Source organism: Ascidiella aspersa, chromosome 8 (genome assembly GCF_963924565.1).
Source record: "Ascidiella aspersa chromosome 8, kaAscAspe10.2, whole genome shotgun sequence".
In the NCBI taxonomy this organism is placed as follows: domain Eukaryota; kingdom Metazoa; phylum Chordata; class Ascidiacea; order Phlebobranchia; family Ascidiidae; genus Ascidiella; species Ascidiella aspersa.
This window is the reverse complement of record NC_139454.1, coordinates 1,737,044-1,764,630: the sequence shown is the minus strand read 5'-3', so window position 1 is coordinate 1,764,630 and position 27,587 is coordinate 1,737,044. Positions and strand designations below refer to the sequence as shown.

Genomic DNA, 27,587 nt, shown 5'->3' with positions numbered 1-27,587 from the left:
TTTTATAATCCATAAAACACCTTGACTTTGCGACAAAATATTATGTTTGGATAACTGACATCAATTCAAGGAAGAACTGTGGCCTCTACAAATCAGCAATTTCGTTAGGTAAAAAAATAAAGTTAAAATTTGATCAAAATAAAGTTAAAAAAATTTTTTTTCAGGTTAAAATAAAAATGGCCCTAGTGATAATTAAATGGTCAGAGCGCGTTCGCGCCTTACCTTTAGTGACCTATTTCAGACACAAAAATGCTTTTTATACATTAATTTTACACTGGTTTAACCAAATGCAAAATTTAATGCTAATTTAAGGAGACCAAGAATTAGATCTTTAGAGCCACGCAGATAAGTCACAAAAATAAATTAAACACGGCATTTCATTAAATGCTGCTTTCACACAGGCTGTGGGGTGTTACTTTGATTGTGGGGAAGCATTAGGTTAACCTTTTTTTAAGACACACAATATGACATTGTTACGGACAAAATAACAATATTTATATAAGTTTTCTATGTTTCTCTGTCAAGTGCAACCATGCGTTACGGTATGATTCCTTTGTGTATTTCGGCTTTGTTTTCCCACCCCTTTTTAGTGCAGTCTTTGTTCACTTTCTGTTGCAGTCTTCGTATGGCAGTTATCTGTTGGAATCGGCTAAGTTTAGTTGTTTATATGCTCGTTAATGTAAGACAATTGCAATTTAGTTAATGTCTAGTTATGTAAAGTGTTTTGGTAACATTTTGTTTGTTGTTATTCTTTAAATGTTTAGACGATTAAACCAACACCGTAATGCTAAACACCTAGGTACTGTGAACTTCAGAAATCTCAATGTGTCCTCTACTGTATAATCCCAACATGTTCTGTATGATGTAAACGCCTTTCAATGTCATGATTTGGAATGAACCCTCTTTGGATACGAACTGTATTTGTTTATCTGTTGCCGAATTCATGCACCGTTCCTTCACCTTTATCGCCATAATATAACACTGAAAACCACAGTTTGTGCAGTTTAGAGGACAGTTGTGAATTTCTGACTCATCGTGCCCGATGACGTCACCTACGACAAAGGCAAAAGCCTAGGTTTGCTAACTTGTAAGCCTATGCGTGACCGTCCTAAAATTTTGGACGTCACATCATTTCTGAAGAAACCAGACTCCTGTTACCAAGAAACAAGGTGTCTGAAACTTATTGTGTAGCATTTATGGTGTTGTAAGCAAAATGCCTGGATCAAATTCTAGTATATCCTCCAACGAAGATGTAGAGGGGGTACTAAGTCAAAGGTTACGTTCTTTAAAATCATCACGAAGTGGGCTGCTGGGTGCTGTTACCAGAACAAAAAATATTCTATGTCACTTAATGCTAGATGTTGCCAATCTCAAGGAAGTACTGAATGCAAAGGAAACCTTCGACAGTGCCTTGACAAAATGCCTAAATTGCTGCAGAGAATACCATATTGCAATCCCATTATCACTGCCCACCCAACAGCAGGAAGCGTTGGACAAGATAGAGTCCCTGGAAGAAAGCAGGGACAACATTAATGATAAGTATCAGGCATTTATACAAGATGCCACGGCCAAGATTGGGTCTACCAGTCGAAAATCATGTAAATCATCTTATTCCGAAAGGGCAAGCTCTAGGTCTTCCCATCACTCACGTCGTTCTAAGGGATCTAGTGTGAAATCCTTTGACTCCTTTTCAAGGTCTAGCAGAAGCAGCACACGCTCAGTAAGGGAGCTGCGCCTTGCTCAGCTGCAAAGCAAGCAGGCCGAGACGGAGGCACAATTAGCACTTCAGGTATCAGCTGATGAGGTTAATGAAGCCAAGAGGATAGCTGAAGAAATTAAACGTAAGGCCAAGGAAGAGGAGGAGGCACTGAGAGTTATGCTTGGAGAAGAAAAGGCAGAAGTTGCCCGCAAAGGACGGGAAGAAGAGGCCCGAAGAAGGCAAGAAGAGGAAGAACTTGCCCGCAAAGGACGGGAAGAAGAGGCCAGAAGAAGACGAGAAGAGGAAGAATATGCTCGCAAAATACGAGAAGAAGAGGCAAGAAGAAGGCAGGAGGAAGATGCAAATGCTAAGGTGAAGGTGCTCAAAATGAAAATGGAGCAGGCAGCATCCCGAAGGAAAAGGGAAGAGGAAAGGGCTGAGGCAATGTTGGCCAAGGCAAAATTGGTTCATCGGAAAAAATCTTACAAAGCACAGTTCAAGATGCAGCGTAAGAGGCATGAGGTTGACCTGGTCGCATTCGAGGCTGAACCGGTGGGATCCTGTGATTCTAGTCATGAATACAGGTTGAATCTGTCCCCACTAAATCAGATAGATGCTTCCAGGATGGGAAGTTCTGCTCACTTACAGCAGGCTGCCCGTGACCTGGCCCCGATGGACTATATGATGCCTGGTGAAAGGCAGACCACTCCTGCTTTCACCCCCTTGTTGCTGCCAGAATCAGCAATTGTACCGCAGCCTAAGTACCCTGTTGCCCATCAAAAATCACCAAAAAATGTATCTGCCAATCCAATCTTGCCTGTTCCTTCACAGGCGCAACCTATGTGCCAACAAACTGACACGATGCAGGGGGCTTTCAGTCCTTCAATGGGGCCGGTCTCCTGCCACAAACCTTCTCTCTCACACGAGAGCTTCGCCAAAGATGACATTCACTATGGAAAGGCCATTGTGGATTTGGTGAAGAGTACTAAAACCATGCTGCATGGATTTACTTTGCCCAAAAGAGAGCTACCAAAGTTCTTTGGGGATCCAATGCAATACCACAACTTTATGAAGCGATTTGATGAGACTATCACAAAGCATTTTCCTGATCCTGCTGTACAACTTCGGTACTTGGTGGACATGTGCCAAGGAAAGGCATATGACGTTGTCAGTGGGTGTTGTGCCCAGAGCCCATCCGAATTGGGTCTGGCTACTGCTCGTGAGTTATTAAAGGATAACTTTGGGCGCACAGATTTAGTTGTAAATGCACATGTTAAAGAACTGACGAATGGTCCTGCAATTAAGGTCGGAGACAAAGACGGTCTTCGTTCACTAGCCTCACGCATGACAAATGCTCTTATGATTTTCCAATCTTTGGGCTGTAAGTCTCAGTTAGACTACCCCCAATTCTTAGTTCAAATATTTCAACGATTGCCCGAGTACATGCAGTATAAATTTGCTTCTAAAGCCAGCTCGCTTTACCAGAAGAATGGAAGTGTGACATTTGGTAACCTAACTGCATACATTTCCAAAAAGGTCAAACAATCTAACAACATTTTCGCTGATTCGTTGACTTCCGTTGAAGATAGGGAAACAAAGGACGAGCCACAGAAGAAGAGCAAACATCTTGTGTTTTCAACACAAACCAATCCAAGCTCACCAAAACGAGTCCATGCTGAAAAATCTAGACCTCCAGAGCGGTCTAGGAAGAAGGATCCTCCACCCTGTGTGGTTTGCGCCAAACCGCATCCGTTATGGGTTTGTGATGAGTTCCAGAAGAAGGAACAGCTTGACCGCTGGACTGCGGTTAAAATTAACAACTTATGCTTCAACTGCCTTTCTCGAGGCCACAAAGCAGATAAATGTGTCTGCTCAACAAAATGTAAATCCTGTGGAAAATCACATCATACCCTTCTACATAGTGATGAACAACAAAGGGAAGAAAAAACCTTTACGCCAACTGAGGTAAAGGAGGAATCTGACAGTCCTACAGAAGAATGTCATTCATATCTTGCTGTAACTACACCCAATGTTGGTAGGAACAGAGTTAGACTCAAGGTGGTACCAGTCCAAGTGTGGGGAAACGACCCGAATCAAGTAGTGGAGACATACGCATTACTGGATGAGGGTTCGGACACTACTTTCTGTACATTGGGTCTAAAGCAAAGACTTCAGCTAGAAGGAAAACAAGTTACCAGAAGACTCGCTGGCATAAGTGGCAGTAGGGATCTGCAAGGATATGAAGTTGGGCTGTCTCTGAAAGGGATTGAGGAGACTGATTCAATCCATATTGAGGATGCCTTTACTGTGAATAGTCTACCTAAACTAAAGGAGAGTATACCTACAATGGAAGATGTGCAGCGTCATTCGCACCTAAGGGGACTTACCTTTCAAAAGTTGCCCCAAGCAGAAGTGGGTATTCTCATTGGGGCCGGTGCACAAGAAGCCCATTCCATTCGGGAAATGCGGTATGGAAAACCAAGTCAGCCAACAGCCACTCAAACTGGACTTGGATGGACCCTAGTTGGCACTGATGCGCCAGAGGACAGCTGTGGTAAACGGTTTACCACAGATGACATGTGCCCAAACGGCATTTCTACATCCGTTGAGGACAAAGGGGAAATCACTATGATGAATTCAACTGTAAAACAGGAAGACAAACAGCTTGCGTTACCATGTGAAGGTAAGGATGACAAGCTGTCTTTGGATTGTGGAAAAGCGAAAAAACACCCTCTGGGCAAACAGAGGCGATTTGATATGGGTTGGTCGCTGTTTCAGAAGTACACTGAGAAGACCGGTCATTACCTAAAAATGGGAAAACCAAGGAAAGTACTTGGTCGGGGAAAGCCACAAGCGAAGAAGGCTCGCCATTGCATTAATCGCAAGTTTGCGATTGAGTTTGACAGGGCTGCCAAGCATTCAGGCAAATCTAAGGTTTTTACGGAACCAGGTGGTAGTGACGCTCTGACATTTCTGCTCAGAAGAGGGTCTACCATTAAACCCAAGTTCACTAACAAAAGAAACTTCATTCAAGCTAACCACGAGTTACATGAAAGAAAGAAAGTACACAAGACCGATGATGACAAGAAATTCTGGCGTGCAGTACGATGGCTTAGTGACCAGTTTTGGAAAAGCTGGTTAAAGGAATATTTGCCACTTTTGCAAAAAAGGTGGTTGGAACCGATGAACAACTTCAAAGTCGGAGATGTTGTGTTGGTAATCAATACTAACACAAAGAGAAGAGCATGGCCCATAGGACGGGTTAAGCAGGTCATTCCTGATCAGGATGGAGTTGTACGGAGGGTTCGAGTCCGAACACAAGGCTCAACCTTGAGCGGACATTCGAAGGCTGTGCTTGCTGGAACGTGGCTAAGTTTTTATTTTCGTTGCATGCTGTTTCTATTTGTAAGCTGCTCATTATTTTCATTTCATTATCATATCCCTCTACATATGTCATTTTTGCAAACCTGTTGCCACCTATGTGAACCTTCATCTTGCTGTACTTTTTACTTTACATGCCTGTGTTGTGAAGTTGTATTATTTTTTAAATGCCAACATTCCGAATACCTTTCATACTTCATATTGCTGCCCACTACCCATTGTGTTGCCTGAATGTTCATTATCAAGTATTATGGAGTTGCTTAAGATAGCCTACTGTGTGTTTCTATCAACATTTCAATTTACTCATTGTGTTTCTTAAAATGTGATTTTCAAGTATTGTGAAAATGGATTCTTACTAGTCCTTTATGCTTACTCTTAATTTTCTTCATTTTGGTGGTCCTAATGTATGTTTTCATTTATTTTGAACGTGCTTTATTCTAGCCTTTACATGCCATTTTGTCATCTTTAAATTGCCTTGCCTAAACTTGTCATTGCTGTTTACCTCCTAGAACAAATATTGGTGCAAATTTGTAGTTTGATATGAAGCATTTGAACTGTGCATTTTATGAAACTCCTGTCAGTGTCTTGTTGTATAACATTTGTGCCCTTGTTTCTTTTTCAGTCCAAGATTGCAATGTTCATTGTTAGTTTTATTGAGAAACTTGTAATCGAATTTTGGCTTCCCAGCTGTTTCTTTTAAACAAAACATTTGTGTTTGTGTACCATTTGTTCTTTTGTCCGCCTTTGTTTTGAAAAATGTTCTCCATGCTTTCTGACATTTTTGGGGCCGGAATGTTACGGACAAAATAACAATATTTATATAAGTTTTCTATGTTTCTCTGTCAAGTGCAACCATGCGTTACGGTATGATTCCTTTGTGTATTTCGGCTTTGTTTTCCCACCCCTTTTTAGTGCAGTCTTTGTTCACTTTCTGTTGCAGTCTTCGTATGGCAGTTATCTGTTGGAATCGGCTAAGTTTAGTTGTTTATATGCTCGTTAATGTAAGACAATTGCAATTTAGTTAATGTCTAGTTATGTAAAGTGTTTTGGTAACATTTTGTTTGTTGTTATTCTTTAAATGTTTAGACGATTAAACCAACACCGTAATGCTAAACACCTAGGTACTGTGAACTTCAGAAATCTCAATGTGTCCTCTACTGTATAATCCCAACATGTTCTGTATGATGTAAACGCCTTTCAATGTCATGATTTGGAATGAACCCTCTTTGGATACGAACTGTATTTGTTTATCCGTTGCCGAATTCGTGCACCGTTCCTTCACCTTTATCGCCATAATATAACACTGAAAACCACAGTTTGTGCAGTTTAGAGGACAGTTGTGAATTTCTGACTCATCGTGCCCGATGACGTCACCTACGACAAAGGCAAAAGCCTAGGTTTGCTAACTTGTAAGCCTATGCGTGACCGTCCTAAAATTTTGGACGTCACAGACATGATTTGAAACACATCACATGATTTGAAATTTCTATTTAGTGACACGCAGTGCAACGTTTAGGCATAAGCAAATTCGTTATGACATTTAAAAAAATATGTTTGCATTATTTATGCCTATTATGAAGTTCTTACTCTATCCGTAACATTACTTTTTGGGTATATTCTGATTTACCACTTAACCAGACAAGTTTAATGGATTGTTTCATTTTGTTTAACCAGACAAAATTCAGGTAGACTTTGTACATTGTGATGATGGTAGTGGTGTAATTTGCTTTTAACCAGTTAAAATAACTTGGAACCTGGGAAACGCCGGGTATTTCGTCTATGTAGTATTTACTGGCAGGGTACGTGACACACAGCGACGTATTAGAACACAAGTAATGAATAACAGAGGTACTGCAAGAGTGGCGCTTATATACAGGCACAGCAATACGTCATAAAGGTCGCACTCAACAATCCTATACAACACAGTATTATACAACAACTCTACATCTCCCTTTCTAGAATGTTGAACGTTAAACTTATAAGTTAAGCCGCTCGGGAGGCTTTACCAAACGACCAGAACGAGTATATACAGGTTCAACAGGGATAGGAATTACATCGCGTCAAATTTCTGCGTAGCATTCTAGCACCATCATCAACAACATACGAACGTGGTACATTATCACATTGTGAGGCAACAGTACACTCTTTACATGCGTTATCGTGATTTATCCAAGCATAAGTGCCTGGAGATAGAGACGGCAAATCTCGACTGCGATGACGTTTATCGAAGTCTCGCTTTTGACGACGTTTTACTTGCTCGTCCGCGCTGCGAAACGAGTCTAGATAAGGCCATTGTGGCACCAGATGTTGTGGGAGTCCTGGCACCGTTGATCTCACTCTTCTCCCCATCGACAGCTCCGCTGGTGACCAACCACATTGCAACGGTGTTGCCCGGTATGCCAGCAACGCTATATAAGGGTCGCCCGATTTATGTAACAAGTTTTTCACCGTTTGAACCGCTCTCTCCGCCTCTCCGTTGCTCTGCGGAAAATGTGGACTACTCGTCACATGGCGAAATCCAAAACTGTCCGCAAACTTTGCGAATGTCATCGATGAGAACTGAGGGCCGTTGTCGGACATAACCTCTTCTGGAATCCCATGTCTTGCGAAAATGGACTTTAAATGAATAATAAGGTTGTCCGACCCGATGTCTTTGTTTAGTAAACCTATTTCAATAAAACGGGAAAAGTAATCTACGACAACCAAGTAATGTTTATTGTTAAAGTAAAATAAGTCACAGCCCACTTTCTGCCATGGATAATCTGGGAGTTTCGTTGGTATCATCATTTCCGGACTGCGGCTGCGTAACTGAGTACATATATGACACCTACTCACGAAAGATTCCACATCGGAGTTTAACCCCGGCCACCAAACGGCTGATTTGGCACGATTACGACATTTTGTAATCCCCTGGTGACCCTCGTGAATGCTGGAAAGTACACTACCTCGTAGATCCTCCGGTACCACCAACCGATCTCCCTTCATCAAGAGTCCTCTGTGGTAGGCAAGGTCGGAAGAAACCCTTTTATAAGGAACAAGGTCATTAATAACTATATCTGGCCACTTACTTTGACAGTACTCGATAATTTTCAGGCATGTTGAATCGGTTTGAATGGCTCTACGAATTTCTTCGAGTCTCTTGTCAGTGGCTGGCAAAAACTTTATAACAGCATCGACTTGACCTTCCACCAAATTCATAAACTGCAACTCGTCTTCATTCTGGCAAGAAACAGGTGATCGGGACAACGTATCCGGAGTTAATAGATTTTTACCTGCGACAAAAGTAATGGTAAAATCATACCACGCCAATCTCATTCGAAAACGCTGAATTCTCGGAGACAATTCGTCAAGATTTTTCTTCATAAATAAACTGATTAGAGGTTTATGGTCGGTTTCAATGCAGAATCGTAAGCCTATTAGGAAATCTCTAAACTTTTCACATGCCCACGTTACCGCCAAAGCTTCTTTTTCTATCTGAGCATACCGTTGCTCAGTTGGATTTAGTGATCGCGAGGCATATGCTACAGGCTTCAAGTCGCCATCAACTTCTTGTCGAAGTACTGCACCCAGGCCGTAAGATGAAGCATCTGCAGATACAACAATTTTTAAACTTGGATTATAATGCACTAATGTCGGTGTGGTAGTAAGCATATTCTTGATCTCGATGAAGGCATCTTCATGTATTTTCTCCCATCTCCACTTCTGATCCTTTGTTAACAGGTCTCTAAGTGGTTTCGTTACCTGCGACAATCGCGGAATAAACTTTGAGAGTTGAGTGGCCATACCAAGAAATTCTCTGACATTGGTTGTATTAGCCGGACGTGACATTTCTGTTATTGCTTTCACTTTATCGGGGTCACTTCGAATCCCTATTTTGTCAATTATGTGACCTAAAAACTTAATTTCGGTTTTTGAAAATTCACATTTATCGTTAAGTGTTACCCCACAATTACTTAACCTTTGTAAAACTTCGCGAAGACGTCTATCGTGTTCTTCTTGGCAACTTCCGAATACCAACACATCATCCATTTTGCACAGCACCCCATCCAAACCCTCAAGAATGGAAGTCATTTGTCGTTGAAAATGTTCTGGGGCAGAACAAATCCCAAATGGAAGTCTGTTGAAGCAATAACGGCCACTATCGGCTATAAAAGTAGTTAATAATCTTGACTCTTTAGAAAGAGGAATTTGCCAAAACCCCGAATTTGCATCCAGTTTGCTAAATACCGCTGCGTTAGCCAGTCTTGCTAATGTTGCATCCACAGTTGGCAACCTATAATTTTCTCGACATACGCTTTGATTCAACTTTGTGTAATCCACGCATATACGCACCTTTCCGTTATTTTTCCTCACAACAACCATTCCCGAACACCAGTCCGTTGGTTCCGTTACTTTAGAAATTACTCACGTCTTGAGCATTTCAATCAATTCAGCTTCGACCGCATCTTTCAGCGGAATAGGAACCCTGCGGGGACTGGACAAACAAAAGGGTTTCGCATCCGGTTTAAGTTTCACCCGATATTGCTCACCTAGTTGACCCAGCCCCGTAAATAACGATGGGAATAAATTGCGATACCTCTGCGTTGCATCAATCGCGTTTAAACATGACGTTAATCCCATTCTTTTAATAGCCGGCCATCCTAATAAAGGCTGGTTTAAATTACGAAAAACATAGATTTCTTCCGTAACAGAAACATCACTATGACATAAGGTGGCAATGAATCTACCTTCACTCGGTAAATCTTCTTTTTGAGGACCACGCAGCGTCTGGTTCGGCGGAAGAAGTTTTACCTGTGGAATTCTCCTAAAATCTGCGTAGGAAATTACTGACTCATCTGCGCCAGAGTCCAATCTACAATGTAATCGTAACCCATTAAAAGAAATCCAAGCCATTGGACTGGCGCAGTTTTCCCCAGATAAATGGCCAATGAAGGAATCTTTAGGTTTCATACAACTAAAAAGAGCGTTTACCTGCGAACCCTTACATGCCCGCTTGTAGTGGCCGCGCCTTCCGCATTGAAAACAAAATGCATTTCTAGCGGGACACACGTGGTGAGCGCTTCTGTAATAATTAGCGCACGACGCACACTTTCTGCCTTTGGGGTCCCCGCTGGCGCGAGGCGTATACCTTTGCATCGTGTCGATCTCCACCTGCTTTACCTGATGATCGTTGGACTACAAGATTTTTTGTTGTTTCTTAACAAAATTTACGTTTCGAACCAGATTTACTGCCTTAGTTAACGTTAGTTCTGCGTCAAGTTGTAGTCTTTCGGAAAGAGTTTTATCGCAAATACCCACTACTATGCGATCACGAATCATTTCATCTTTGAGAACCCCGTAGATGCATTTATCGACTTGTGAATACAATGAAGTTATAAAATCATCAACAGTCTGTCCGGTTTCTTGGCAAATGCGATTGAAAGTGGCCCGTTCATAAATAACGTTAACTCGAACATTAAAGTACTCTTTAAACTTATTAATAACCACATCATAAGTCGAAGATTCATCTTCAGACAACGAAAACGAGGACAATACGTCATCTCCCGTGTTTCCCAGTAAATAAAGAAACAAGTTCACCTGCTTTTTCTCCGATTCACTACATAGATCCGACGCTTGTCGATACCTTTCGAAGCGTCGCAGCCAATTGTCCCATCCTTCCGGTTGGTTAAAATTAAAAGCTTCCGGTGGTGCAATCTGGCTGTTGAACGACATGTTATGCAGCTGAATCCACTTCTGACACCATGTAGTATTTACTGGCAGGGTACGTGACACACAGCGACGTATTAGAACACAAGTAATGAATAACAGAAGTACTGCAAGAGTGGCGCTTATATACAGGCACAGCAATACGTCATAAAGGTCGCACTCAACAATCCTATACAACACAGTATTATACAACAACTCTACAGTCTAGTAGACTGTAAATGCCTACCATTATATCGAGCAATATGCGATTCTCTGTTATGTTTCTATTGCGTCGCGTATCCTTTACATTTGTTTATTTTCATGTGGAAGCAGCAACAGTGTTACGTTTTAACAACGGCGTATTACATATTAGTAAATGACATGTCAAAAATTCGTAGGAGTACGGGGTTCAAGTGACGTCACTGTTATGTCATCATGTTTTTAAGTTGTTCATATATTTTGTGATGAAAATTTTCACTCACTTATTATTCCGGAATTTATAACTGGAAAAACATTTAGCTGGAATTGTGTAAATAACTTTGTAGTTTTGTTGAACATAAGCAGTAACCCTTTCTATCATAGCCTACTTATTACCTTAAAAGGAACTCGTCTGTCTTGAACTATTGCTAGGAATAATAATATGCCATCAATATAATATCATTGTTACCAGGGAACTCATTACAGATCAATTGTTGATAAATATTTGCTAATGTTTTTTTCTAACGTGAGAGTTTGATTTTAATTCACAACCCATCATAAAAGGATAAGAAAAACGTTCAATGTTTATTCCATTCACTTGGAAATTAATTTCCGATAGAATAACTTATTTCCATGTATGCGTCAATATTGCGTGTAATTTCTGTTTAAAATCGACGCGATAACATAAAATACCCATATATATAACAATATAAAACAACAAAACTTGGAATAATCCTCACAGTAACAAAAATATAAACCATACCTTTTTGTACCTTTCATACTTTTTCCTGGCTTTCTATTATAGAGAATATTCCACTTTCTTAAAATAGATACATAAATACATGAAATACCTAAGAAATGTATATTTTTATACAAACGTAAAACAATCGTCCCTGTCCCTTGTGTAAACTGCTGCAATTATAACTTAAAACGAGGTGCTTGTAGGAATTATTTGTTAATTTTATTGGCATAGTTTTTATGAACTTTCATTATGGATACCTACTATTTTTCTGCTAAAAATCTTTAAAATCAAGTGGATTAACTCATAATATCTAAAACTCAGTTTTAATATATAAAATGAAACAATATAGTATTAAGTTGTATTAGGGGATTTGGTTTGAGATGTACTTTACTTGAAATGTACTTTATCATGCTAATCTTTTCAAAGGAAATATATATATATATTTTTTTCCTTCATTAAAAAAGTAAATAAATAAATTATTTCTATTGCAAAAAGATTGTAAAATTAATTTTGCCTAGTTTTTACCAAACTAACGTTTAAGAAAACGAAACCCTTACAAGTACCCCTTTTGCATCCAAGACATAAATTAAGGCTGGAAATTTTCGGCCCATATCTGTTTTAGCTTGCAGAAACAAATTAAGGAAACTATAGAACATACAACGTTTATAATAAACCACAAACCAAAGTCAAATTAATAATAGTTGAAAGTAACCCAGTAACTAGATTTATAACGGTCCACTAACCCCCTCCCCGCCTCCCAAAAAATAAGAATGGAAAATTTTAAAAAATTAAAAACTACACGAGCTATTTCGCACAATAAACGTTGAACGCGCGGGACAATAAAGCGCAGCAGGCGTCCAATCGTTTCATCGCTACACGAACTGAACAAAGCAAGCGAATATGAACGAATTTTCTTTTGAAGTTTTTCTGCCGCTAGGTAGAAGTCGATAGCTACAGAGAGCTAAAACGATTCGGTTGCAATATTTTAGGTTTTTTGCCCCTCAATCAAAGACACCTAGGGGTACAGACTCATAAACCTATGCACCATACCACTATACGTCATGTCTTAAAAACACTAAACCCTGAAAATATACCCCCCGACAAAATATTCAACAACCCGTCTAGGTAATTATATGGACCGAAATTTATTTTCGGAGCATATCTTGTTTTTGCTCTTATTCTTTTTTGGTTTGCTATGGTATGTTTTAGACCGATTTTGTCCGAAGCTTGATAGAAAAAGTAAACATCGTAGAACTTTTTTAAAAAATTGGTATGTAGGTGCGTATAAGAGGTTTAGGAGTCCGCACCCACTAGGCACCCACAATAGTGTGACGTCATCGTTTTAATTCTTTACAGCTATCTACTACACCTCTCTGTTTACACATGTTGTGAATGTTACTCCAATCAAACATATCATCACAAGGCATTCACAGGCTCAGCAGGCAATTAATACTAAAGTTAAATGCATTATTAGGGATGACGTTACAAAGCTACGTCATAACATGGCGTCATACAAAAATAAATCTTAAAAACACTTCGTTTATTTGGTTTAAATTGGCAAAACTTTCGATTTGAAAGGTGGCGTATTAGGCACATAAAGGTGTTTTGCATATTGCTCGAAACTACAGATTTAAAGTCTATTTAACAGTGATTGCTCGGACCAAGCCATGGTAAAAAATTACCGAGAAAAATTGGCAAAAGTATAGCAAACCATAGGCGTTTATCCATTTTAAGAAAATAATCTTACATTTGCTTTTTAAACATGTTAGCTGGCCAAAGCGTAATAACCGCAGCCCTGTTTAAGTTTAAACTGTTTTGTTGCAAACGTGTAGGTTCTAACATCGCCTGGCTTGAGCAACTAGTTGAAGAAAAAGGTAAGTTCAACATATTTGATCTTAATTATCTTTTACAACTAGAAATAAGTTTAAGTGTTTCACCCTGAGCCCACCAGACACATTGCACACTTGCGTCACTCCCTTGCCTAAGTTTGAACCGAGACCCGAATGTTTCAAGTTAACTGAAACTCGTCAAAAGATTTCAGCATAATTAAGCGATATTTATGAGACAAAATTAGGACACTCTTGAAATATAAGCGCAGCAAAATAGCGGCTGATAAGACGGAAAACACTAAATATTAATTAATCAACACCAAAGAGTCGAACCGTTTCACTTTTTCGGTTCTGGTTCTTAGGTTCTGTTCGAAGAATTTTAAAAGTTCCTGATCAGCTCCGGTTCGACTTTTAGTTGTTTTAAAACCGGTTTATAAAGTTTTGGTTCATGTTCAATGTGCTTAAAATGTGTAATATAACTATTGAATTTTAACTCGTATTTAATCTAAGTTCAATTAAGTACAAAAATAACAAGATCTCATTTTAAAATCTCTCTATATAGTGGACAATTATTAAGCTTATTTTGGGCAAGTATTATTATGGTTTAATGTTTATTTAATGTTAATCAAATATTTATTTGAAATAATTTGGCGAATGTCGTCGAGCCTAAACATGGTATACTTGATCCTTTTAAATATGTGTTTGCGTTTGGTTAAGGCTACTCATAATATTCGGTTCAGTTCCAGGTTTTTAAAAACTTACAAAAATACGGTCCTGGTTTGGTTATATTATGCAAATGTCCATTATTTTTTAAGTATAAAAAACAAACTTCTTATTACAAATCCTCTAAATCTACAATAATCTTTTAATATTATTAAAGCGATTTTATTTAATTAGCACGAAGCATTTTCCATCATTTTTCTCGTTGTTAGCAATTTTTTGTCAATTACATACCTCTCTAGTAGCCTCATTAAGCTTATATGTGGCAAGTAAAAAAAAAAAACGCGACCCAAATGTTGGCCGCAGAGCCATTTTAGTGGGCCGCGAGTTACTTTCGAATATTTTAGTGTTATCATGTGATTGTGTATTCATTGCACTTCATTTTAAAAGTGTATGGGGCTGAGAATTATATTGTTTCAGCCTGGTTCAGATCCGCGCGCCAAATGTGGCCATGTTCCTCCAGCTGAAACCAATAGGTGCAATTTTTTGTGTTTCGCGTGATAAATGTGGTTTATTTGCATAATACGTGTTGTTTCTGTTAGGGAACAACACGTTTTGTTAAATTACTTAAACTATGACGTTACTTGTGACGTCAAATGTGCGGATTTTTATTTCTTCTATCAGTTTTACTTTAATCCAGTGTTTCTTAACCTTTTTTACTTGGGGCGCACCTAGAGACGTATATGAAAACGTGGCGGCGCACCTTACGAGCGAAGCGAGCTCGAAATTTTTGAGGTGTACCGGTATTTCTCTTAAATTGCCTGCAATTTTTTTTATTATATAGGTTTAATAGTTGCATATCTTTAAAGGGAATCCAGTATTTAAGACTACAAACGTTATTTTGTCCATTTAAGTCTTATTCCGATTAATTTAGGACTTATTCAGATTTAGACGGTACTAATAACATTAGGTATTAGTGGTAATTTAGGAGACGTGTTGTTCTCGGTGTAGTATCATGCAACTAAACTAAGTTTATCAAGCGAAACGCAAGAAAAAACCATTGCGTCTATTTGGTTTCAGTTGGCAAAACGTTTACCTTAAATGCAGGAAAGATAACATATATCACCTCAACAGCTGAATGGCGGCACCTGTAATCACATAAAAAGTTCGCACGAAACGCAAAAATGTTACTCACGATACAATAGCCTTATTGCAATGAATCGAAAATTACATTAACTAGTTTTATATTTGGTGAAATTGCATTTTGCAGGTAGTCTAAGTCCACACAGCGTTAGGCTGTGGACACCAAAAAAAGGTGAAATATTACACGGCGCCTTGATGCCGAAAACACTGCCATAACGTAATGAAAAACATACTAGAAAAGGAAAAATGTACGAGCGAAGCGCGAAAACTTGTACGTTTACATATAGTTAAAGTTGGCAAAAAATAAAGTTTAACTGAGAGGCACTCTCAGGGCCACATTTGGCACGCGGCCAGAGCCACGCTTAGACAGTAGGCTATGTTTTTTAGCCACACCAACTTTTAAAATAAAGTGCAATTAATGTACGGCTATTACGCGGCCCACAACTACAGAATAATTCTAAACTATTTAAAATAGCTCGCGGTCCAATAAAATGACTCTGCCACCCACAGTTTGCCGACCACTGATCTAAACGCTGATAGAATACTTTAAAGTTTTAGCTACTTATATTGAACCTGAATTTTTGACTTGAGTCCACCATACTTAAGCATGCGTTTGTGTGGTTTTCGTCGGTAAGTTTGCAACATTTCGTACGACGACAAAAGTACAAATAAAACATTTTAAACCCCGTCCAAAATATGATTTAATGTCATATTGGGTGCTGACTGAATCCGTGTGAACATACAATCGCGCTATTATGACGTCATTTTCAAGCTATTTTAATTAATTTTAAACTTATGTTTTAATCTTAGAAAGCTCCCCCTGACTATTTACCCGGATTGCGCAGATAAAAATACACCCGTTAATGTTTATATATCGGTTTAGCTTCTTTGTTGTACTGGTAAATAGCCACTTCCGAATATAAAACTTGGTTTAATTTATATTTTTATGCTAACGAGCTGGATCTGACATAGTTTAAAAACTTTTCTCCAAAAATAAATGATAAAAGTCATATTCTTATTATTGACACCCCATTGTGATGTTATTCGGTCATTGTAACTTGTAAGCAAGCAATTTAACTAAAGCTGTTGTTTTGCTTAATAGAAGATATTATGAAATATTGTGTGTAATTTGAGTGGCGACCACAAACGTATTATTTCACTTGTATTACCTTTTATTATTCTTATTGTACATTTACGGCATTGGCTGCTTATCACTGATGTTGCTATTTCCAAACTGTTAGATTTTAGCATTTTGTAAAACACTAATTTGTTTCTTTAATATCACTTGTCCACCGTGTTACTAAACAATTTTTTTAAATATTAAAAAAAATATTACTGTATATCTTACCAACTCTTTTAAATTGCTTCAATTGTGATATTTTATGGTTTTCGTTATTGCTGTATAGGTGCACACATTTTTTCATAAATTGTTGTATTTTGTTGTAAGTTGTACTGAAATATTTTGCTTTCCTAGTATCATTTACTTTTTGTACTAATATCTTTTATTATAATGTTTTTGCAATTATTACTTGCAATTATAATGTCTTCCTTATTCTTGATATGGCTGGTCGCAGAGGAGCATGGTGGAAAGGTTTTTCGTTGTTAATTGTTTTTAGCAGGGGAAGCAATAATGCAATATTAATACTTATTACAAACTTAGAAAAAAATCATACGCTAATTTTACACCTTGGAAATGATTTACACCTGTGTTATTAAAACACCCCTTATAGCAGTTCTTCTTAACCTTTGTTAACTGCCGAGTCCAACAATATTACGAAATCTTTCGTTGAACCCCAAAGTTTCGCTTTGTCACCGAAATAAATATCCGTCACATTCAATTGTAATATATTTCTGTATCAAATCAACTTCTGTGTTTGATTTGTGACCAGTTTGTGACAAGTTCTGTTGTTGATTTGCAATAAAACAATATGTTTTGGGGTGACCAGTTGTGAGAATTGAGGCTTTAATGCAGTGGGTCTCTAATGTTCGTGGCACACTAAAAAATCACGACACACTTTCTATAAAAACAATTTTATAACTTGACAATTGTCCTTCATACATGGCAAAGCAATAGGTAAATGTCTTAATGTTATCAGTTTTTTACTATATAGTATGTCCAGCTACCAACCCCACCATGCCACTGAGCACCAACAATATATTACCACCATTGTATTTTTATTTATTTCTTGGCGTTTGCTTTAATGAACATTTATTTTTTCTAAATATTCCACAAACCACTCAAATTATATGAAATATTTCATATTCTTATGTTGTTATAAAAATATGTGTTCTTGTATATTTTGACAGTGCATACCAACTTGTGTATTGTTTCACTGGTTAGTTTAGCGGACATATTAGGTTGCAACAGTTTTGACAGTTATTGTAGTGTTAAAGTGGATCTGAAGCCTCTGGGCAGTCTAGTCACATGATATCGATGTGTTCATTGCATTGTTGTGGTCGTCCAGAGTGGAGAAGTTATTTGGATGAATTGTTTGTAGGATTTTACAATAGCCATTAAATACGATGTCTGGTCCTTGGCCCAGTTTTGAAAAAAGATAGGCCAGATGATTTGCATTTGTCAGTCCACAGTTTGCCGATCCCTGCTTAATAGAATTGCAGTCTCTTTTCTGTCATCTCTTAAATCCAGTTTGAAATGTAATATTATCATTGTATGTTGACTGTTTTTTCTGTGTTTGTTTTATTTTAAACTTTTGTTCAGCTCATTAAACCATTACAAGGCCCCAATTTGTCGACTAGGGATGTTCAAGTGGGGTTTGTTCAGATATTAGGAGCTTTTAGTATTTGGATAACAGATATATCTGGGTAATTGTACTTTAACCTAACCGGTTAATCCCATAATATAAACCTGCATTCTAGAAAAGGAAAACATCTGCCCACCGGAAATTTGGCGAAAACAAGCTGAAAAGGTGTAAAAGCGAACCGAAAACGTTAATTGTGTTATCAGGTTAACCGCTAATATTATATCAGATAACAAAAACACCTTTGGTTAATCGGTTAACCGCTAACTGGAAACTAAAACCCTGGTTCAAAGTAGAATATATTCATGTCTTTGGAAAATCAAAATTTCTTTAAATGGTTTCACCGCAAAAGTTGTTTATTATTTTAAGCAAGTGTAAAGGTCTATAGTCTATCGGCGTGGTACAAATGTCAAACTTTCCTTGGAGTTAGTTTTTAGTTGTTCTATGTAGAGGTGTCTTCTAAGTTGTTGTAACACAAACTTTCTGGAAAAGAAATGATTAATAAAAATATAAAGCTTTGAAAAAGGTGTATTGTAAAAGACCTTTTTGTTTCATTTTTGTAAACTGGACCAGTGGTTTTAAATGCTGCTTAATGTTGTTAGTAATTGTCACCATAGCTGCGTTTCCTTATTTTGTTGTTTCTTAAAGTTGTGACTTTGCAGACATCTGCTTGGTTGTGTAAGGCTAAAGTTCAGTTTGATTGACATGTTTCTGTAATTCAAGTTTTGATTCCAGTTAAAGTTCTTCACTTTAGTCGAGTTTTTTCAATTCTCAGATGCAGCTTTGCGAGCGAACCAGAAAAAAGAGGCCAACATCAAAGTCAAATCTCAAGAAACAATCTTGGTTAAACTCCTGGTCATTAACAGGAAGAACGTCGAAGAAGAAGGTTTTAACGCAATGTTGCTCTATAGAGGAAATGAGAAAAATCTTACTTTTTTTGAGGTGTATGAATTCTGTCAGGCTGCAAATGAAAATGCAATCAAAGAAGCAGAATCTAAGTTCAGCGACCAGGCAGCGAAAACTAATTTCATTGCAAAATATGGCAACTTTATAGTTATTTTTGGAGGAGCTGGTTATGGCAAAACCACCTTAGGGTTACAAATTCTGCAATATGGTTGTGATACTCAACCTGAATCTGGTTACATTTTCTATGTAAACCTGCCATCGTTAGACAACAGCAAAGAAATGAGTGTTTTTGAGTTCCTGATAAAGCTATTCAACTCAAACTGGAAATATCATTTGGAAACAGATAATAAAATTCTGGAAAGAATCTCCAAATCAAATAATGTGTTGATCATCATGGATTCAATGGATGAAACAGGTTTCAATCTTACGATGAAAGCACCGGTGATTAATTTGTACGAAAGAGCAAAACCAGAAGTCATTCTCCAAAACCTTTTGCGGTCTGACATTCTTGGCAATGCTTTCAAGTATCTTATTACACGACCGGAAGCATATCTCCAGTTGAACCCAGATTGCAAGTCACACTTCCCACTTGAGGTACTTGGTCTCGGCGAAAATTCACAGGATTTGCTTTTCAAGGAAATTTGCAAAAGTCAGGAGAAATACAAAAATGTGAAAGAGGTTCTCAACCAAAATCCAGCAGCCAATGCATTAAGCTTCATCCCATTATTTGCCAAAGCAATTCCAAAATACATTCTAAAGCATGGATTGGATGGTGGTGCATTTACTACTACTGATGTGTTCACATCGTTTCTGAACCACTACATTCACTCGGATCACTTCAAGAATCACCCAAGTGTCCTCCGCAAGCTCTCTGATTTAGCTTTGTATGGAATGCTTCACAAGAAAGTCACCTTTGAAGCACAAGATTTCACCAACGTTGGTCTTGAAACAAATGGTTTAGGGGATTTTCTCAAAGTTCAAGCTCGGTCCAGTGATATCAGCCTTAAAATCTTGGAAGGAGACAGAACAATTTTGTTCAATCACAAGCTCCTGCAAGAGTTCTTTGCCGCACTTAAGATTATGTTTGACACCCCCATGGAACGGTTTAAAGAGCTACTGGAAAACTTAAAAAGTGTCGATTGGGAAATGGTTCTTCAATTTCTCTTCGGTCTGCTCAATCCGAAACTCCAAAGCAAGCTAAACGCGCTGTTTTCAATGTCTTCAGCTGATGTTTCCACCAAGAGAAGCTTGGTCAAGGATCTGCTTGTTTCCATGACTAAAGATTTCGCCAAAACATCTGTGAAGGATTTCCCAGTTTCAATCGCTTCATTTTATGAATTTGGTGTTGAGGATCTTGTAAAATACAGTGATTTTGAATCACGTCCAGACGACAAGAGGTTGTTCACGCTGTGCAGTCTCGCCTATGAATCTACGCTTGATGACATCACAAGATCAGTGGTAGAAGTTTTCCCGGACATGGTTTTGCTTTCGCGCACGATTCTTCCCAACCACGTGGCAAGTCTCTGTCACGTGCTTCGCGCCACCGACCATCCAATCACCATCAACGTTGGAGCTTTCGGGGAACAAGCCAAGTTCATCGGGGATGGATTGACGATGCTGATCGAGACCGTTGCTGAAACACAACACACGGTTGGTTATTTAATAAAAATATAAAGTATAAAATATTGTATTTTGTCGGTCATATGTTAGTTACACTGCTTAAATTTTTGATGTATTTTGCTTTTCAGTGCTAGATAAATCTACTTAAACATAATTTAATTTTAATTATTATTTAGTTTTATTCAAGTTTATCCTGGCTTGACGCTTTATTGTAAAGGTTGGGGGTTCGGACCCCCCCCCCCCCTTTTTATTTGTAAGTGACATTTTCGTTTTTTGTACGTTTTTGTCAGGGTTTTACTCACCGTTCTAAGCGGCAATGTTTTAATGTAATTTGGTCACGCGTCTTAAGCCAAGGCAAAATTAAAATCAAACGCAAAACGCCATTTTTCTTTTCTTGTTCGGTCAACCGTAAACGCCAGATAGTTTTTTTCTTTTCCCTTTTGTCATTCGTTCGGGTTGGCTGATTAGCAAGTGTGTGTTCGACAATCAGCAACAATAAATCAAGCTGTCTCCGCCTTTTTCTCGCTAAAAACGTCGAGTTAGACGGTGCTGATGTTTCCTGCTGTTTGCTGTCCGCGTTAATATCAGATGTCGGTGTAAGACAGGGGTTGGCAACCTACGGCCTGGGGGCCGGATCCGCCCACCACCTCTCAATACTTTTTGGCCACTTAACTAGTAAGTGCCAAAATATTTTCTCGCTTAGCGCGAATGATCTTTCTGCGTCCGGTTTGTTTGCCTTTTGACGGTGTCTTTCAAATAGATCAGCGCTTCTTTACCGTTGCCATGGAAGGCATAAGACGTCATTACGATCCCTATTTTATGACGTCATTAACTTCAGAGTTAAAAATATGTAACCCCCCCTTTTGGATTTCTGGATACGCCCCTGATTTGACGATATTTTAAAAATGTGATGTGCTAGAGAAAAACGGAATGTATATTCGAAATTAGCGCGAAAAATACATCTAAGGTGAAATACTCACAATTTCGATTAGAAAAAAAAGTGAAAATTTGTTGACCAGTGTAATAATCAAGTCATTTTGGTGCGAAATAAAAATAAATCCGGCCTGCAAACGTAAATCTTACAGTTATCCGGCCAGGGATCACAAGCTTTAACAAATTATCCGGCCCTGAAAAATCGTTTGCTAACCCCTGTCCTATACAGCTACAAAGTGTGCTTGTTTGATTGAATTGGGGAGGTGGCGGCTGTAGGTTAAATGGCGTATAATGGTGGACTATGGTGCGATGGCAAGACAAATATTAAATCCGCGAAGGTGGTTATTAGGGTACGATAGTTTGTGTTACATTACTGGAAGGGGGAGGGGGGTCATTAATCAGGTCCAGGGGCGTATCCATAAATCCAAAAGGGGGTCCCGATTTTTCAACTTAGGTAATTCCCCGTTTTTTGTCTGACGGTAAGGACGTCATAAAATAGCGATTGTAATGACGTCATATGTAATATCAGAAACAGCCAATTAACGTCCAGCAAAACCAAACTTTTAGACGCAAAAATTACAAGCACGTCTTTCGCCACCTGCAATACTAAACGGAGATTGTTTCTCCCCCGTGTTATTTGATTAGCGCAACATCTGCGAAAAAGCCACTTCAATAGTTAATCTATTTGAAAGTTTTTAAGCTTTTTAATTGAGGGCAGACCTGGCGAGCGAAGCGAGCGCGATTTTTTTTTTTGTGGGGATAACGGCATTTCTTTTCAATTTCTTACAAGTTTTTATTACATTGCCGAAAATAAAAATAATAAAAACGTTAAAAAATAAATGTCCAATGTTTGAATACGTTTTCCGTTTGTCCGAAAGGCACTTGACAGCCTTCCACGGGGCAACGGTGGTAAAGCGATGATCTAATTCTAAAGACAGCATCAAAACGTAAAAAACGAACCTAGAAAGAACATTCGTGCGAACCGCGAACATTTGTCGTACCTACGTAGTTAAAATACTCAAAAAGTATTTAAAATGGACTCGTGTATAGTTTGTCGAAGAGGCAGCGGGACCAATGAATTACAGAGACCGCTTGATTGATTGTTATTAATTGTCAGATACGCCACTGATCAGGTTGTTCAATATCTAGATGAGTTTATTGCACCTAGGAAGTCTAATCTACCACTTGACTTTTCACACTCTGCTATATTTCAGATTCGCAAGTTTTACGTAGCTGAGGCCACCACCAGCATTGCAATTCTAGCACCGATGGTTCTACAGATGCAAGGATTGACGATCATACGCAGCAACCTTTCTGTCGACGACATCAAACTTATCTGCGAAAACTTGCAAAGGAAAACACAACCGGTACTAATACATATATCACACATAATAATTGAATTTATAAGCTGCGTGTGTTATGACAGTGCATGAATTATTTGAGAGTAAATCATTTCTTTCTAAAGTAATAAAAAAACACACACAAAAGTATCAACATGGTAAACACCAAGCCATTTACTATTATATTAGATGCAGGTGTCAATGTTGATATGTGAAACCTGAATTGTTTATGTAAAACCTGTAATTCCAGTTACGCCACTTGCATACTATGACGTAACATACAGTCACCCCACACAACCAACTGGGACAATTTCATCTACTTTGTTGCATGTAGATTGAGTATCTTGAGTTGAGCGGCAACAATCTGGATGAAGCTGGGGTGAAGCTGCTATCCGGGTGCATCCCCTACATCAAGAGGCTTCTTCTCGTGGGATGCGGACTCACATCCGACCATCTCCCGGTGTTGGCGAGCAGCATCGAACAACGACAACATACCGTGAGTTTCAACAAAGTGTAGTAATATTGTGTGATATTATCGACACTCATCTAATACAAGTGAAACACACAATAAGACGTACTAAGCAACGCTATAGAAAGCAGAATTATCTGTAACAGCATTATTTTACGACCAACGGCACAATAAAATCAAATACAGTAATATCTGTGACAAAATGAGACCTGAACTTGTTGGAAAAGTCACAAATTATTCGGATTTAGATCTAAAGGCCAAAATAACATGTCAAACTGTAGGGCGAGTGTTGATCACTGTTTAGGCCTCGCGTTTTGGCACCGGAGTGTTTGCCTCTGTTTGGGTTTAGATTTTGGCTTAGCGTTGGAATTATTGCTGGAGTTAGTGTAGTACCACTAATACTTTTCGTACTGTGACGTAACATACAGTCGCCCCAGACAACCAACTGGTACAACTTCATCTACTTTTTTGCATGTAGATTGAGTATCTTGATTTGAGCTTCAACATTCTGGATGAAGCTGGGGTGAAGCTCCTATCCGGGTGCATCCCCTACATCGAGAGGCTTGATCTCAGGCGATGCGGACTCACATCCGACCATCTCCTGGTGTTGGCGAGCAGCATCGAACAACGACAACATCCCGTGAGTTCACAAAGCACTGAGGCTTCGAACCTCTTGATTGCCCAACCCGACATTTCCATGCAATGGTTGTCCTCTGTCAGACCAGGGACGAATATACTGGTAAAGGTCCCTTGGGCTGAGGATAGTTAATCACCCTAATACTCAATTTACAGTTTTATATTTTTATTCAAATGTCGTTGAACGATGCGGCATTGTGTTTATTTTACAGAAATCTGTATTTTGTTCACAATTCAGTATTTTTTAAATATTTTTCAATATTTGTTCTATTATTGTTTTCTTGGTTAAAATGCCCTGGCCCATGTTATGGACTGTTGCCATTTTCAACAACACAAACCATCAACAAGGATTTGAGCAACAATTAAAAGTGAAAGAATACCAGAAGGCAATATTGTTGCACCTTGTTTATTTCTGTTGTCTAAACCTCCTTGTGTTTATGCAGATGGATTTGTTGCCCCTTGTTTATTTCTGTTGTCTAAACCTCCTTGTGTTTATGCAGATGGATTTGTTGGCCCTTGTTTATTTTTGTTGTCTAAACCTCCTTGTGTTTATGCAGATGGATTTGTTGGCACTTGTTTATTTTTGTTGTCTAAACCTCCTTGTGTTTATGCAGATGGATTTGTTGGCCCTTGTTTATTTTTGTTGTCTAAACCTCCTTGTGTTTATGCAGATGGATTGGTTGGCCCTTGTTTATTTCTGTTGTCTAAACCTCCTTGTGTTTATGCATATGGATTTGTTGGCACTTGTTTATTTTTGTTGTCTAAACCTCCTTGTGTTTATGCAGATGGATTTGTTGGCCTTGTTTATTTTTGTTGTCTAAACCTCCTTGTGTTTATGCAGATGGATTGGTTGGCCCTTGTTTATTTCTGTTGTCTAAACCTCCTTGTGTTTATGCAGATGGATTTGTTGCCCCTTGTTTATTTCTATTGTCTAAACCTCCTTGTGTTTATGCAGATCGATTTGTTGCCCCTTGTTTATTTCTGTTGTCTAAACCTCCTTGTGTTTATGCAGATAAATTTGTTGCCCCTTGTTTATTTCTATTGTCTAAACCTCCTTGTGTTTATGCAGGTGGATTTGTTGCTCCTTGTTTATTTCTGTTGTCTAAACCTCCTTGTGTTTATGCAGATGGATTTGTTGCCCCTTGTTTATTTCTGTTGTCTAAACCTCCTTGTGTTTATGCAGATGGATTTGTTGGACCTGAATGAAAACAAGATCGGGTCACGTGGTGCTGGTTGCCTGGCAACAATTGTGCACAAGGTGAACAAGCTGGTGTTGAGAGATTGTGGAATCGATGAAGTTGGAGAACTGAGTGAAGCAATCGCACGCAGGGAGCATCCAGTAAGTTGCCTCATCTAAACTCGATCGAGGTTTATAGTGCGCGTGCACAAGAGGTATATATATATATATATTTAGTATTAATATTATTCATTATTGTGTGAAAATATGACCCAAGGAATTCCCACAAAACGTGGCTAATCATCAGGGCTGGATAAAAGTTGATCGCCACCAAAACTAATTTAAACCTAACTTTATATTTATTTAATCATTCCCTGAGTAACCATAATGTTGAATTCAAAATTACAAAAATTTAAACAAATTATTAAAAAATATTATTTTAGCTTTTATTGAAGTCCAATAAATGCCTTTTCAGCAGCGTTGGTGAAATGTCTGGCTTAAGCTTGTTTGCATTTCAATTGTGGCCTGGGATTATATAAGAAAAGAAAAACAAGAAGTGTATAAAGATAAATGAGTGGAATTATGAAACGGCTGTCGTTATTCTTTTTATTGCGATAAATATTTCGTTTCTGTTGGTTTGTTTTATATAATCTTCCTCATACAGCGGTGAACACAATTAGTGGCGAAATACACCGACATATTGTCAATTAATATAACTTAATGTACAGGAAGTGTAAGCCGTCCTATACTATTATTCCCAGTATTAAAGTCTAAACATTACGAATCCCAGCCAATACGTGGGTGGTATGAGTGCCTTTTTTCATATATACCAATTTAATATTGCAATTTCAGCCACATTTGTGATAATCGCAGTGATTTTACCTTTAGGTTATTAACAACTGACGGTAGCTAAACTTCTCAGGGCTAAAGCAAATTTTAACCTGAAAAAATTATCTTTTTCCATTTGTTTTGCTTGTTTGACCATAGCAATGACGTCATTTGGTATATTCTTATCGGATAAAATGTAAAGTATCTAGATTTCAAACAAGCTATTATGAGTTTATATTTGTTGTCAACATTAAGCGTAAGTTTATCAAAGCCCATACAGAAGTAGGTATCATTTTTTTTTTTTTTTTTTTTTTTTTTGGCTTTGATATTCTTATTACGTCTTACTACAACCTCCAACCATTATGCTCCAAAGCGTAAGTTTGTTGTTCACCTCAAGTTGTAATTGTTCGCAGATGGAGTTTCTTAATGTGAGCAGCAATCCCATCGGCGACCGCGGGGCCAGTGCGTTGGCAAGATGCCGGGGAAAGATTCGATGGTTGTTGAGTGACAACTGCAACTTCACATCAGCTGGAGAACAAGAGTTGGAATCGGCCGAACGGCGCCACCAAGTGAGAACTTGTTTCAACTAATCGATGTTCGATTAATTTGCATATTGCCGATAGTTGGACAACTGACTGATGGTCGCTTTATGAGTAGAAACAACAAAATCGATATTGTTCCTCGATAATTTTAGTAGAGCCTGGTTTTACTAAGAATCGTGTTTTGTCACTAGGAGTCATCAGTGAGCGTTCGTATATCTGGAAAAATGAGTGAAACTAAAATGTATTTTGCATTCTAATTTGAGAAACACAGCGATTTTTACATTAACATTAACCAACGAACGATTTCATAAGTTCCTGCGAAACACATGGGTTTAAATGACGCGATTTGTTTTGAAAACGTTTCCGAACAGTTTTAACCGTCCGTAAGTCCAGAAGTAAACATTTTAAATCACCTACACAGGAATAATATGAAATAGTAAATTGTAATAATAATTAAGTGCTTTATGGCTTTTAATATTTTGTTTACAGGTAAAACCCTCCAAAAAATAATTAAAATTTTACACAAATACGTTTCATCGACGCGTAATACCCGAAAATTAATATATTTTTTCTCCTAGAAAAATTGACCAATCAAAAACGATCAAATTGTCACGTGATGTGAAGCAACGATGCGTGACCAAGAAGTTTCATCGCAAAGTTGGAATTGTTCAAATTGAAGCGACTTTTTACGCAAAGTGTTTCCTCCAGATTATAACTGCTGGTGTGGAATCGTTCGGGCGTGACCTAATCACCGTCACGCTTAAATGACAAATTATTTTATAGATTTGGACTTTTTAAGCGCAAGTATTTGTTAAATCTTAATTTCTTTCTAAGTTTCACACTTTGCATTTTGCTTTAGATTTGATTTTGTCGAATCGTAATTATCAAACATTTTTTTTATTTTTTAGAGTTTTTCTCATAGTGCTGTCAGCTTATAACATATCTTGTTGTTGTTCTAAGTTTGTTCATTGCTTATATATTTAACCCCACTGTCAAGTTTCTCACAGCTTTGCAAGAGTCTATAGACTTCTTTGCCGAAC

General features: G+C 38.2%; 2 protein-coding genes across 2 annotated transcripts; both read left to right on the top strand.

The window, feature by feature from the left end:
• Nucleotides 1-491: 491 nt before the first annotated feature.
• Nucleotides 492-5,780, top strand: LOC146134802 (uncharacterized). Its single transcript, XM_083395657.1, has 3 exons — nucleotides 492-1,873; nucleotides 2,051-4,915; nucleotides 5,703-5,780. The coding sequence occupies exons 1-3, from the start codon at nucleotides 1,214-1,216 to the stop codon at nucleotides 5,778-5,780; spliced, it is 3,603 nt and encodes a 1,200-aa protein (XP_083251783.1). The 5' UTR covers nucleotides 492-1,213.
• Nucleotides 5,781-16,897: 11,117 nt separating this feature from the next.
• On the top strand, nucleotides 16,898-27,315 carry LOC146134801 (NACHT, LRR and PYD domains-containing protein 3-like). The gene is made up of 8 exons (XM_083395655.1): nucleotides 16,898-16,928; nucleotides 18,872-20,652; nucleotides 22,770-22,922; nucleotides 23,230-23,391; nucleotides 23,843-24,004; nucleotides 25,184-25,339; nucleotides 26,419-26,574; nucleotides 27,172-27,315. The coding sequence occupies exons 1-8, from the start codon at nucleotides 16,898-16,900 to the stop codon at nucleotides 27,313-27,315; spliced, it is 2,745 nt and encodes a 914-aa protein (XP_083251781.1).
• The last annotated feature ends 272 nt before the right edge of the window (nucleotides 27,316-27,587 follow it).

Coding starts and splice junctions, on each gene's coding strand:
- LOC146134802 (XM_083395657.1), top strand. CDS start 1,214: ATGCCTGGATCAAATTCTAGTATATCCTCCAACGAAGATGTAGAGGGG. Junction 1,874..2,050: donor AAGAGGAGGAGGCACTGAGA/GTTATGCTTGGA, acceptor AGAAGAAGGCAG/GAGGAAGATGCAAATGCTAA. Junction 4,916..5,702: donor AAGTCGGAGATGTTGTGTTG/GTAATCAATACT, acceptor TTTCTTTTTCAG/TCCAAGATTGCAATGTTCAT.
- LOC146134801 (XM_083395655.1), top strand. CDS start 16,898: ATGGCTGGTCGCAGAGGAGCATGGTGGAAAG. Junction 16,929..18,871: donor CAGAGGAGCATGGTGGAAAG/GTTTTTCGTTGT, acceptor TTCAATTCTCAG/ATGCAGCTTTGCGAGCGAAC. Junction 24,005..25,183: donor TCGAACAACGACAACATCCC/GTGAGTTCACAA, acceptor GTGTTTATGCAG/ATGGATTTGTTGGACCTGAA.